This window comes from Myotis yumanensis, unplaced genomic scaffold (assembly GCF_028538775.1).
Source record: "Myotis yumanensis isolate MYYU_CA2020_CCGP unplaced genomic scaffold, mMyoYum1.0.hap1 SCAF_11, whole genome shotgun sequence".
NCBI lineage: Eukaryota > Metazoa > Chordata > Mammalia > Chiroptera > Vespertilionidae > Myotis > Myotis yumanensis.
Window position 1 is genome coordinate 395,177 of NW_027223762.1, and position 13,030 is coordinate 408,206.

The 13,030-nt window shown below is 52.3% G+C and overlaps 1 protein-coding gene across 17 annotated transcripts in view; it reads right to left on the reverse strand.

Annotated features, from left to right (window-relative positions):
• The window catches only part of MYT1L (myelin transcription factor 1 like), a 293,521-nt gene that overhangs the window by 60,791 nt on the left and 219,700 nt on the right, over window positions 1–13,030 (reverse strand). For 12 of the 17 annotated variants that reach the window (XM_070428611.1, XM_070428614.1, XM_070428609.1 and 9 more), the window contains one exon: window positions 2,764–3,741. In XM_070428611.1, the coding sequence (XP_070284712.1) occupies window positions 2,764–3,741 (978 nt within the window). The remainder of the gene's footprint in view (window positions 1–2,763; window positions 3,742–13,030) is intronic. The other 5 variants (XM_070428623.1, XM_070428621.1, XM_070428617.1 and 2 more) reach the window with 3 other exon arrangements.

Here is a 13,030-nt window from a genome sequence, read left to right on the forward strand (position 1 = left end):
TGATGTCAGCGTTGAGATGTCATGCTGGAGTGTCTCCTACATGCAACCCCGAAGCCTAGAGTTTCACTGCCTTGCAAGCAGTTTCATAATAACATCAGTATACATTAATTAATGTAAATACCAAAGCACACAGGAGCAGTTTCATAGGAAAATGTTGATTAAGGTCATAACCTAGACATAAATGACTTTAAAGGACAAAATGCAACTTTTAACTATTATTAATAATTAAGTGTCTCTTTTTCATCAGGACACACAAGATTTCCTAACAAATCATTCACAGATTTTGAACGAATTCTGAAGTCAAGGTCAGCTGCGTGGGCACAGTGTGCTCAGACGGCCTCAGGTGCTGGGAGACACCGGGCATAATCTCCTCTCGATGTGTGAGCCGGGCTGGAGCTGCCACTCGCCCTCGCCACTACGCCCCCTGCTTTCTTATTTCTTGCAATCCCAATTCGTCTTGAAGGCAAACACTGGAGCAAACACAAAACCACCCAGCAAGCAAACAGACCAACAATTCAACAGCAAACCTCGAAGCAATACCCAAAAGACTCGTGTGCCGGGCTCAGCTTGCTCCTGCACCCGTCCGGTGAGGCTTAGGAAGCAGGTAAAGGCGTCTCAGGATGAACCTCTTTTGTTTTAGCTCAGGATTCTGGAAAGGTTACTGGCTTATCATTGACATCATTTTGAGAAGATTGCGTCTAAATGAGAATGGTACGCACGTTCCCTTCATCTTTAATAAAATAGCAGAGGAGCCGAGAACAGACTGGACGCTCTGGCCGGAGGGCTGTCTGGCTGTGCTGGTGAGAAGCTATCTCTTTAAACAGGGCGTTCATCTCTTTGCCCGCTCTGGGTCCTTGCCTGGCCACACTAACTTGGCTCTGACAAAACTATGGTAACTTCACAAGAAACTGGGACGGTGGGGAACACACTGACTGAGGAAGAAGATCTGGAACAGCTGGGCAGAGGCAGGGTCCATGTCCTCCAGCTCATCTGGAAAGTCCAAGTCCCAGCCCTCCCTACTCCCGGAGAAAAGCATATCTCAGCTCTACCGTTCATGCCCACCCCATCCCCACTGGTTTAGGGGAAGCAAGCCACTGGAATTCCATTTCTTACAAAAAACAAAAACCATACAAAGCAACCGTAACAAAACAAAACGAATCCATATCTACAGGAAACTCTGGGCTTAAAGGAGCCACGGAAACCAGAGGAGGGATGCCCCAAGGGCCCACGGCTCCGTGCGGAGCCCACCACAGTCCACTCTGCAGACGTCTAGGTCAGAACCTAGCGCGTGGCCACCTGAGCAAGCCCATGGCGGAGACACTATTTCTTCCTAAAAATGTTGAGATGATTCTCAAACATCTAACAAACCATTTCTAACAGACTCCACTACAGTCACAACGTACATGCGACCTGTCTTGGTCTTTACAGCACCAAAGCCAGCCCGAGGCTCCGCTGAGCGACACTCTGTGGCCTGAGCACAACCCCTTCCTCACGTCCACACCTGCCAAGGCTCTGCCTGCACCCGCATGACTGAGTCGATACCGGGCTCGATTCGGGTCGGGAGCCGCAGGCCTCTGGCTCAGGCCGTGCCCAGGGGACCTGGGGTGGTGCTGGCCATGTGCGGTGGGGCTACGTGCACATTGAGAGGAGAATACACACGGTGTCACAGCAGAAAAAGCAGGTTTTCCTATCCTTTGAAGTTTACAGAGCAACTGATTTTCAAACCAAATTCCTGAACCTCACCGTCAGATCCCCGGGAGGATCTGTGTTTATAAGGCATAGAATAGCAGGTAACACAGAGGATCTTGTTTGGTGCTCGTCTGGAGGGACTTAAGGAATCACCAATTTTATTCTTTAAATGGCTTCCTGAGTTCTAAGCGTCTGTAACTGAAACCTGCAGTGCCCAAGGTCTACTCGAGGTTGTTATAACCTGCCTCCTTCTGAAAGGAGACACAGCGGTTATTTCGAACATGAAGTCAATTGCTCAGGTTGGAATATACATATTAAACACAGTGACTAATATGCATGTAATTAAACAGAGATGTATGCAAATATGTGCTCACATACCTCATAAATACAAACCCACGAACACTTCCACACTGGGAGGCTCTGACTGTTTTATGATAAAGTAACCCCACAATTGTTTCCACACTGAACCGGATCAGTGAGGGGAGTGATTCTATGAGGAAACTGCTATTGCTCTCAGCCTGGGACACACACGCCCTGCATAGCCAATGGCTCCAGCCGCCAAGCACCTACGATAATTAATGTGCAGTGCCTGCCCTTGTCTTATGTTATCGGTCCTTCTGTTACTGTTCAATTTCTCTCAGGGATGTTTTCTATGGGGGAGGTTTTATCAGTAACTGTCATTCGATGATAATTTTATAAATCGTGATGTTTAGAAGATGCACGTTCCACCCCGACTGACTGCTGCATAGACCCCTGCCACTCAGACTGTGGTCCGTGTGTAAGATCACAGCTCATCCTGATAGCTCCTACCACGTGCACCAAGACATGCCTCTTCCACGGAAACATCCGTTAGTCATCTGCTCTGCTAATATGACACTGAGCTGCGCTGTGTATTTCTCAGACACTGTATTTGCTCTTCAGAACCATCATCACAATCTGTAACTCTGGAATCGGCCCTAAGAAGTATGCATTAGAGATATAATTTACTGGGATGCACACTTAATTGTGGCCACATTGACATCTTTTACTCAGGCTCACGCTTTCACGAGGAACTTACGTAGGTAGAAATATTACCTTTACCATAGTATGGCTTTTTGACATGGCTGTCGCTGGGTTTGGGCTTTCTCTCCTCCCCGGGCAGCTGTCTTGGCGACTGCTCCTCATACGACCTCATACTGTCCCGCCTGCCAGCCTCCATGGCCATTTTCTCCCGCATGGCTTTCGCCCTCTCCGTTTCCAAAGCGATGGCTTTCTCCAGGAGGGTCAGGTTGCCCTTGGTCATGTCGAACACCTCCTCGGACCTGTCGGAGGTGACGGAGGCTGTGTCGTCATCTCTCTCGTGGTACCCGTCCTCCTTTGCGCAGCTGGAGAAAGTCCTCGACCTGGGGCTCAGCTGCTCCTCGAGCCTCATCAGGTTCATCATGTCCGAGTAGCTCCTGTCCGGCGTCCTGCCCGAGAAGTCATCCTCTGGCCGGATGTGTGGGCGGCCGCTGAGGCTGGGCTGCGGGTTCCTGTCCTGCGGGCTGGTCTCGCTCAGCTTGCGGGCCAGGTCGAAGCACTGGTTGCGCAGGCACTCCAGGCTGCTCAGACACACCTCCTCGTCGCTCTCCTCCACCAGCTTCTCCCCCAGCCCGTTGTTCAGGGGCTTCCCCAGCATCACGTAGTTCATGTTCCGACTGTCCTGCTGCGACATGGTGTCTGCGTAGCTCCTGTCGTTCATGTTCTCCGCCAGCACCACACCATGTCCTTGTGCTAGTAATTTCAGGGAGTCCACCGTTTCCCTAACGACATCACTGTCTAAGTCTAGACTCAACTCGCCTTTCCGACCCAAGTTCTCATTTTTGTCACTATCGTCTTCCAGACTATTGGAGGTGTTGCTGTTCATCTCGGACTCCGTGCGGGCCCGGTACGCTGCGTCCTCGGCAATCTTGCCAAGATTCAACAAGGACTTGGCCACCAGCTCATCATAGTTATCATACTCATCATTATTATTGTCATCCTTTTCTGTGTCTTGCATTATGCGACTACTGTGACAGTTCATTTGATGGTCTTCTGCAAAGAAAGTAAAAAAAAAAAGGACAAAAAAGAACAGAAAAGAAAGAAGTGGAGGCTAGAATGTGAAGTTTAGCGGCAACAGCATGGACAGCAAGCTAATTGCAGTCAACTCTACACACCACACAGCCCTGAGGTCCCACTGTGTGTCGACACGACGAACAGACTGCTCGACGGGAGCAGTTCAAAACACTGACATTCACTATTGACTTCCTTCATTAATCTTAAAATAAACAATTTAAAAATATTAATTTTTCATTGCACCTAAGTTTTGAGAATGACTTTTCTTTTTTTAAAAATATATTTTATTGATTTTCTACAGAGAGGAAGGGAGAGGAATAGAGAGTTAGAAACATCAATGAGAAAAAAACATTGATCAGCTACTGGGGATGTGCCTACTGGGGATGTTCCCCCAACCAAGGCACATGCCCTTGACCGGAGTCGAACCTGGGACCCTTGAGTCCGCAGGCCGACACTCTATCCACTGAGCCAAACTGGTTAGGGCAAGAATGACTTTTCTTTATTGGCTTTATGTACTTGCAGCCCAACCAGATATGCCACAGTCACACTCATCATCACTGGGCTTTGAGAGTCCGTGAGCATCCCTGGTGTCAGCTCATAAACAGATGTGCGCAGTGGCTGCTTTCGAAGGGTTTGCTTCCCAGTGGTGCTCAGGTGGCGCGAGGAAAGCCCGGGTCCTGAGGACTCACACAGAGGATACACCTACTCTGCGCTCGGGGCAGAAGCACACGTCTGGGCTGAGTGAAGAGCTATTCTGACTGTGGCACCTTGGAGGTGATTCATCAGAAGGCACAGTGAAGCAGTAGGAATGCCACAGTAAGATTCAAAAACAAAACCTGATGAACTGAGACTCCTGTACAAGTATCTCAGTGGGCGTGAGGACGTGGCGGGAGGAGGTCCGCGGTGACCAGGAGCCTGTGAAAAGCAGGACAGAGGGGAGCTGGTGCCGCGGACCCACAACCAGCACAGCCTTTGCCTGACACGCAGCACTGCCAGTCGCCTCTCATGGCCTCGGGAGAAGCTGGGTGAGCCGGTAGAAACAATGTGTGACTGTCACATCCAGTCTCAAAAAGGCACTTAGGAAAACTGTTGTAGAAAAAAGACCATGCTAAAAACGACAAGCTGCTACGTTCCATCTGGAGCGCGTCCTGTCTGACACTGACAGGCCACCTGGATGCACCTCTTTCCACGCGGCGCAGCCGCCCTGTGCTCACCGTGGACACGGGCGGCAGTCAAGGCCTTCTCACCTGGGCCCCTCCCGCCCCTGAGACTGGGTATGGGAGCTGCACTGTCACACCTGCTGTTTCTATGATTAAAAAGCCAGACTGAGAAGATGGTGGAAAGTTCACTAGTGAGCTGAAGGAAGGAGGGGCGCCAACCGCGGGCTCTCCCTGTGCCCAGGGCATTCTCCATGGGTTCCTGCCATTCCCTCAGGAAGGCCTTCTTTGGGAGATTTGTACCTCGACACATTAATAACAGAAAACATCTCTCTAGCCCACACACTTAAACATCTAACACATCCGTCTAAACATCAGCAAATCAAATTTGCCACGCATTAGTCACAGAGCATCACCAACTGTCGGCCGCAAAAGCGGTCCCTGTCCTGGCTCATTCCTACCAAGCATCTCCCCAAGGATAGGACATACGCAGTCCCAACGGGCGGGCGGCGGGAGGGAGGACCCCCAACCACAGACGCAGGAGAAGCCTCATGGGCGTGTCCACCTCACGTGGGCGTGTCCACCTCACCTGCATAGCACAGCCCTGGCCCAGGGCTCACGCTGTTAAGAATTGTAGGCGACCTGTTCTAGTGAGGTTCTGAAATATCAGCTCTGTTCCCTCTCGGCATGTGACTCTGAGTTCACACTCATGGGCTTTGACCAGAGGAGCGGCGTCAGGACGACCGGCGTGTGGCCGCCCCACGATGGTAACTGGGGACCTTGTAGCCAGTGCCAGCCACTGCCCCTACGGAGAACCGGCCACGAGTAGAACAAGAGAACCACGTGCCATCCTGAAGCACCCGATCGCCTGGTCAAAGAAGACATCAGTCAGAGAAGGTTGACGACTTCCATGATGTTTCTCTCAGCGTGCTCTCGGGAAACACATCCTATCACCCTAAAGAACTTGGAAGGAAGAAAACCCACGGGAACAGTGAGAAAGAAGAGACAACACCTGTGTCATGTCCTCGCTCTCCCTACCCCACAGGGAGGGCTGCCCGTGGAGCATGGCAGCGGTCACACTGAACTCATGACCTCCCTGCCAACCCCACTGGGAGCGTGACTGGTGGATTCACATCCCAGGAGTAGCTGCAGCCCATCTGTCCCCAGAAGGGGGTGGTTTCTGCTGCTGTCCCTGGCCTTCCAGCAGCTCCCCCCGTCATCACAAGGCTGAGGACCATGTCCCCCTGTCGATGGTCAGAGACCTACTCACCCTCACCCACTCATAAGTCACCTTCCCCTCACACCGATGAATGAACTCGGTCCAGGAAAAAGCGCTGGTGGCCGACACCCACTGTCATGTTCCATAGCGGGGCCTGCTCTGTGGCATGGTGGAGGGAAGCCGCTGGCTCCCATGAGGCCCTCGTGTGCCGGTGTGGATCCCCCTCCGTGTGCCGGTGTGGGACCCTCATCTCTCCTGCCCTGAGGAGAGCTGGGCGTCACCATCCCACCTCCTGTCTCAGGAAGATCTATGGCCGTGAGGTCAAACCTCCCACATTCGGAGGCAGGAGAATTCTGCCTGATGGGGTCAAAAGAATGCGTGAGAAATCATTACAAATATTTAAAGAGATCAGCTTCTTCATTTTAAATGTTGTCAATTTTATAAGCTAAAACACAAACAGAAGGAAAGGCAACAGTTTTCACAAGGGCTCTAAGTTGCATGATAACTGTAATGAAGAAATTGTAAGTGATGTTTCTTTCTTAAACTCTATTCATTAGGGTTCTAAGTGAATGAGAAGTGACTGAACGACATTCATTTACTCACTACGTTTTGAGGATCTGTGTCCTGGATGGCCTGGTGGGTATCCAGCTGTTCTAAACTTGGGGACTTACAAACAAAAAGGTCCTTATATCTTTACCCACAGCAACGAGCTGTTCCTAGTCCACACACCTGAGACAGACTGAGACACGCCAACCAACTGTATCTCTCCCCCCACCCCGCGCTCGCTCGCTCTCTCTCTCTCTCTCTCTCTCTCTCACACACACACACACACACGCACACACACAGGCACACACACGCACACACGCAGGCACACACACGCACGCACGCACACACACGCAGGCACACACACATGCAGGCACACACGCACACACACACGCACGCACACGCACACACACACGCGCACACACAGGCACACACGCACACATGCAGGCACACACACGCATGCACGCACACACGCAGGCACACACACACGCAGAGTTCAGGGAGTTTCTAAATTACCTGGACTGCCCTGAGCATCTCTGGCCCAGCAGAGGGACAGAGTCTGTGACAGTTTGGTCCTTCGGTTTACAGACGGCCTGAGCGATATGGCTGCCCCACCAGGTGTGTCTGATTGGGAGGGAACTCGGGGACCTGGGGCCCTGCTCTCCATTTCCAGTCGCTGTGTGTCATCCCCGTCACATAGGAAAGAATCTCATCTGTCCCCAAAGGCCCTTCAAAAACACGACACTGTCTGTGGTGACACAGTCGACCAGTCTTCAGTGTCTGGGAGCTTTTGTTTTCCTGTTCAACTCGCATCTGCCAGCCTCCACCGGGGCTCACGCCGCCAGCTCTGTCCTCGGTGGAGAACACAGCACATGTTCCTGTGCTCAGTCCTCTTGCCTGCTCTGCTCTGTGTTTCTCTGGGGCAAAGGGCGATGCTTACTTAGTGCCTGTCCCCAGGGAACGCAGAGCACTGTGGGGACGTAGACACGCACCCTGTCTTTCTGAGATGAGCTGCAGCGATGCTCTGCACCCTCCACATGAATGCAGCCTCAACATACGTCAGGCATTTGCTGCACAGACCGCGGCCTCACAGGGAGCCGGAGCGTGTGCAGGGCAGGCGGACCGCGCCGCAGCCCCACTACAAGGCTGCCTCACGGCTCCGAGCTGCTCAAGAGCTTTCGTCTGGAGGGCGACTTCTCTAAGCTTCGGAACAAGACAGGAGGTGACTGAAGGGAAGTGTTACCGTCCTTAGTTTGGAAGCCAAAGTGAGGCCCAGAGAGTCAGGGACTTGCCCAAGACAAGGGTCCGAGCAGCGGGAAGACTCCCCTCGTCCCTGGGCTTTAAACTGAACGCTGACCAACTAGCATCTGGAATAAAAACCAAATGAACAAAACAAGGCAAAGAACCTGGTAATCCCTTCATACAGACCTTAAAAACAAAGGAATAAACCACAGCAGACTTAGTCTCCTACATCTTTGATTTCTTGTTACAGAGAAAAGATTTCCCCCAGTATTTAAGCCTGCTCCTTGCATCTTGAATGTACATGACATTATATTCTCAGAAGCTTTCTGGCCTGTATCAGTGTCTGACGATTCATAAAATATAAGATATAATTATATTTTGTAATTATACAACATTAGTTTGCATGAAGGAAGTTTTTTTTTATCACAGATTGATATCTAGAAATGTCTAATTCTGCCTTTACTCAATTAGAAGTCATACAGCCATACACTTCACCACATCCACGTGCTAAACTCCCTAAAACCACGCCTTCCTGGGTGTAGGGAGAGCTTAACGTTAAGATATAAAAAATCATGAGATCGTTTCTCCCAACGGTGCCCCCGCCCCTCGCAGTGGAAACCCTGCACATAAACCACGCATCTTTGTTCCCACCTGGGTCTCAGGCTCACTGCCTTGGCGCCGACTGCAGCAGAGGCCGGCGGCTCATCCTGACTGCCGTCTGTCTGCATCTCAACAGCCCCGTCCTCCGGGATGTGCCCCCGAGAACCCTGGGGAGGATGAGCGGCTCATCAACACGAGAACAACACCCGCAAGGGGGCCGACCTCATCGCCTTCCTCCTGTCACTGTCTGACGGAAAGGCAGGCCCAGCTACTGCAGATCGTCAGGACACTAACCACCTGGGCCAGGGCATCGTCTGTTAGAAAGAAAACGAGTCCTGGAAATTTTGCAATTTTTAAAAAAAATTTGTTCCGTGAGGAGAAATTTATACGGTGGATTTTGTCTTGAATTTGTTTGACTTACTGCAGAGAGGAAATGGCCGTTAGCAGCTGGACTCGTGTGCAGGAACGTCTTGTGGGCGGGCAGTGAGGACAGCCAGGCCCAGAGGACAGGCTCTGTCCAGAGCTTCTGAGGATGGCCTCGGGGGAGGGGAGGGCCGCACATCCCCCCCCAGAGGGACAGGCTCTGTCCAGAGCTTCTGAGGATGGCCGCGGGGGAGGGGAGGGCGCAGAACACTGGGTAACGTACACGCTGCGGAGGCCACACCACACATTCCCGTCCTGACCACTCAGCTTGCTCTGCCGTGCCCAGCGCAACCCTGTCCTACTTTCTAAAGGTTCTCAGCACGGCTGTCCGCACCTTCCCTCACTGCCCCTTGGATGTAAGCTCCTGGCAGGCACCACACATCTTAGGCCCCCGCATCCCGAGAGCGTGCGGAGGCCTCCAGTTCCACCCGTCTAACCCAGTGGTCACGTGCTCGTCCTGCAAAGCCAACTGTCTGAGACGGTCCGAGCTTCAGCAGGAGAGAAGGGTGCCCACGTCTGCACGTGTGTCAGAAACGACACAGTGTGGTGGGGGCGGCAACAAGAAGTGTGCTCAGCCTGCACAGCAGGTCACCCTGTTCTTCCTCCTGGGCTCTCCCCTGTGGGCAGGTGCAGGGTGGCTCCTGAGGTACACACGTGTGTACATATGATTTCAGGTGCTGTCTTTTCAGTGGGCTGAGTATGAAAGTAAACCATAACTCACTAGGCATTAAGTGGCCACTTAACTGGTACCTCTCAAATCACAAGAATCCAAAATCTGCTACTAGAAAAGTCTGTGACCCCTGAGTAGTAACTTTCTTATCTTCAGGATGCCCAGGAAACTTCTATTTAATAAATGCACACTCAGACCATTAAAATGTTCTGAAAATAAGATTTTCCATGCAAAAAAACAGCCTATGATATGCCAACTGGACAATAAATATCACTTCATTAATTAAATGTGAACTTAGTGTAACCTGAACTGATCACTGAGATAGTCTTCCCTCTCGTTCTTATGAGAGAAAGTGATGAAAAGCACCTGAGCTCTGCGGTGAGGGAACCACGCCCGGGACCCAGCACTCACCGCCCACAGCCTCCGCCTCCGACCTTGGCGTCTGACCCCCGCTCGCCTCCCGCGGGGCCCACTGCTGCGCCCACTTAGACGGCCATCACCAGCAGCATCTTGTCCATGGTGGCTGCAGTGCTGGAGGGCCCTCGGGATAAAAACAAATCCCCTCCCGGCGTTGGAACGGCGTCCTTCTCTATCTGTGGGCTGCTAGTGTCATCAACTGTTGGTGTGTATATACTTGTTTACTTAAACCTGTCAATAAACTCCACATTTCAACATATAACTGAGGGGAAAATGCCACACAGACGACGAGAAACAGCAGCCTGTTGGTAGAGACAATGAGACGTGATTGCCACTGGGCCCTGCGGCCCCGCCCGGATGCCGGGTTCCTGCCAGAGGACCACCTGCTGTGTGTGGACTGCGTGGCGCCAGCCCTTCGCACGGTCCAGTCCGGAGGCTCCTCCCGCCACAGGACGGCTCTGCTTCTCTGCTGACACCGGCTGCTGTCTGCGCTGCTACTTGCTAAGCAAAAGGCACAGTGGCCTTGGAGGCCCAGGGCTGTAAGGGTCACCATGAGTGTAACCAAGGAACTAAGAGATCGACGTCGAGGCGGTGGCCCAGACCCCTGGTCGTTACAGGCAAATGCCTGTTGTCTGCCCAGCGCGCAGGAGAGGACGCAGCACCCACAGAGGCCCTGCAAGCCCCTGCACCTCGCATCCTGGACACTGCTACCACCGCAGAAGGTCCCACCTGCCGACAGTGATTCTGGCGCTGAATGGAGCAGTTGGGTAAACAGCAATTTGGTAAGTGAGGCTATCAAAACAGGAGATTGACAGCTGTCTGTCTTTCAAAGCCTTATTTTACTGAACGAGACATAGCTCGGAGTGTGAGCATGTAAAACGAGTGTTCTATCAACAAAGCTGTCCAGGCCCCTTGGTCTAGGGCAGCCGTGGGCAAACTACGGCCCACGGGCCGGATCCGGCCCGTCTGAAATGAATAAAACTAAAAGAAAAAAAGACCGTACCCTTTTATGTAATGATGTTTACTTTGAATTTATATTAGTTCACACAAACACTCCATCCATGCTTTTGTTCCGGCACTCCGGTCCAGTTTAAGAACCCATTGTGGCCCTCGAGTCAAAAAGTTTGCCCACCCCTGGTCTAGGGTCCTCCGGAAGATTCTGACCCTGGGGTTTATGAAATAGTGGAGTGCCATCCCCTGGAATAGCTCCATGTGGCAGTGGCTAAGTGGAGTCTTGGATCACCTGCTGGTGGGGCTCCCCCAGGGGACACTGCTGCCCACAACAGAGAAGGCAGGAGAACCCGCCTCAGGAACCAGGTTCTGCAGTGATTTCTTCAAGGGGCTGGGGGGTACGTTCCTTGGACTAGAAATCAAGCGAGACTTGGGGCCCCTGCGGAGCACTGGCAGCCACAGGGCCATGGGGGGTGCCCCATGCCATCCCCTGTGGTCTGAACGCTCCGGGAATGCGGGGCTGCAGGGGCAGCATCTGAAAGGGAGTCCGTGATCACACTCTGTGAGGAGGCGGGAGCGGGATTCTCACCACAGCAGCACGTAGTAACCTCGCAACACCTTCCACCACCGAGCCTCCCTTAGTAGTTCCAGGCAAATCCCTCAACGTTCATGTCATAGATTATTCTAGAAGGTGCTTACCTGGAGATCACGATGCGCAGCTTGAATTCTGAATCCAGGAACCAGAAACCGATTATCTCTGAGCGGGTATTGCTTTCGGGAACCCACATCCCAATAAGCTTCAGGTGCCATCCCCATCCCTGCTGAGTGCTGGCCCTGCCTGCTCACGTGCTGCCACAGCCCTCGTCCTGCCCATGTGCTGGTTCTCTAAAGAAAGGCATCAGTTTTGATTTGCTCTCCCACTTTAAACAGTGATGCTCTAAGTCAGAACAAAAAGCCCTACACAGTCCCATTGCAAAGCCATTTCAATAATGCTGACTGCTCTTTCAAAATGGGTCTGTTTTGTACCTTAAAAGTCGATTGTTTAAAATACTAGAGATTAAATACCATTCGTGCACTGGGGGTGGGGGCCCCTCAGCCCGGCCTGTGCCCTCTTGTAGTCTGGGACCCCTCGGTGGACGTCCCCTGAGGGGTCCTTAGCGCTGCAGCGGAGGGGGGAGAGGCTCCCGCCACCACTGCTGTGCTCGCCAGCCCTGAGCCCTGCTTCTGGCTGAGTGGCGCTCCCCCTATGGGAGTGTAATGACCACCAGGGGGCAGCGGCTGCATTGAGTGTCTCCCCCTCGTGGTCAGTGCACGTAGCAAGTGGTGTCCCGCCGTTTGGTCGATTTGCATATTGGGGTTTTATCATATAAGATGACCCAGTCCAGCCAGCATGGCTCAGTGGCTGAGCAATGACCTATGAACCAGGAGGTGACAGTTTGATTCCCTGTCAGGGCACATGCCCAGGATGCAGGCTCGATCCCCAGTGGGGGCGTGCAGGAGGCAGCCAATCAGTGATTCTCTCTCATCACTGATGTTTCTATCTCTCTCCCTCTCCTTTCCTCTCTGAAATCAACAAAAATATATTAAAAAAATGAAATATGACCCTAAGTAAATTACAATTGGACGTTTCATCCCAGCAGACGGAGAGCAGCACCTGAGATCTGGTGGGACCCTTGGTGCAATGATGCACATGCAACTCTCCCACACGGATCATCGCACACGGACACCACGACTCCCAACGTAATGCCCCTGCTGCCCAAACAGCATGAGAGTCCAAAGAGCATAGTCCACCACCTTTGTAACAGGCCACGGTCAATTACAAATCATTAGTCAGCCCCAACAACTCATGATTTCATGCCAACCACACATTTCAAACAGCGCCCAGAGGAACTTGCCAAATTGGTCTGTTCTCCAACTCTCCCCCTTTTTACTGCAGAGCTACTGCTTCTACCCTGAGCCCGAAACTGCCCTGTTGTCTCTTTAGTGACAATGTTGTCTCTTTAGGCCTGTGATGCTTCCATCCACCGAGTGCTCTGTCCCCTAAGC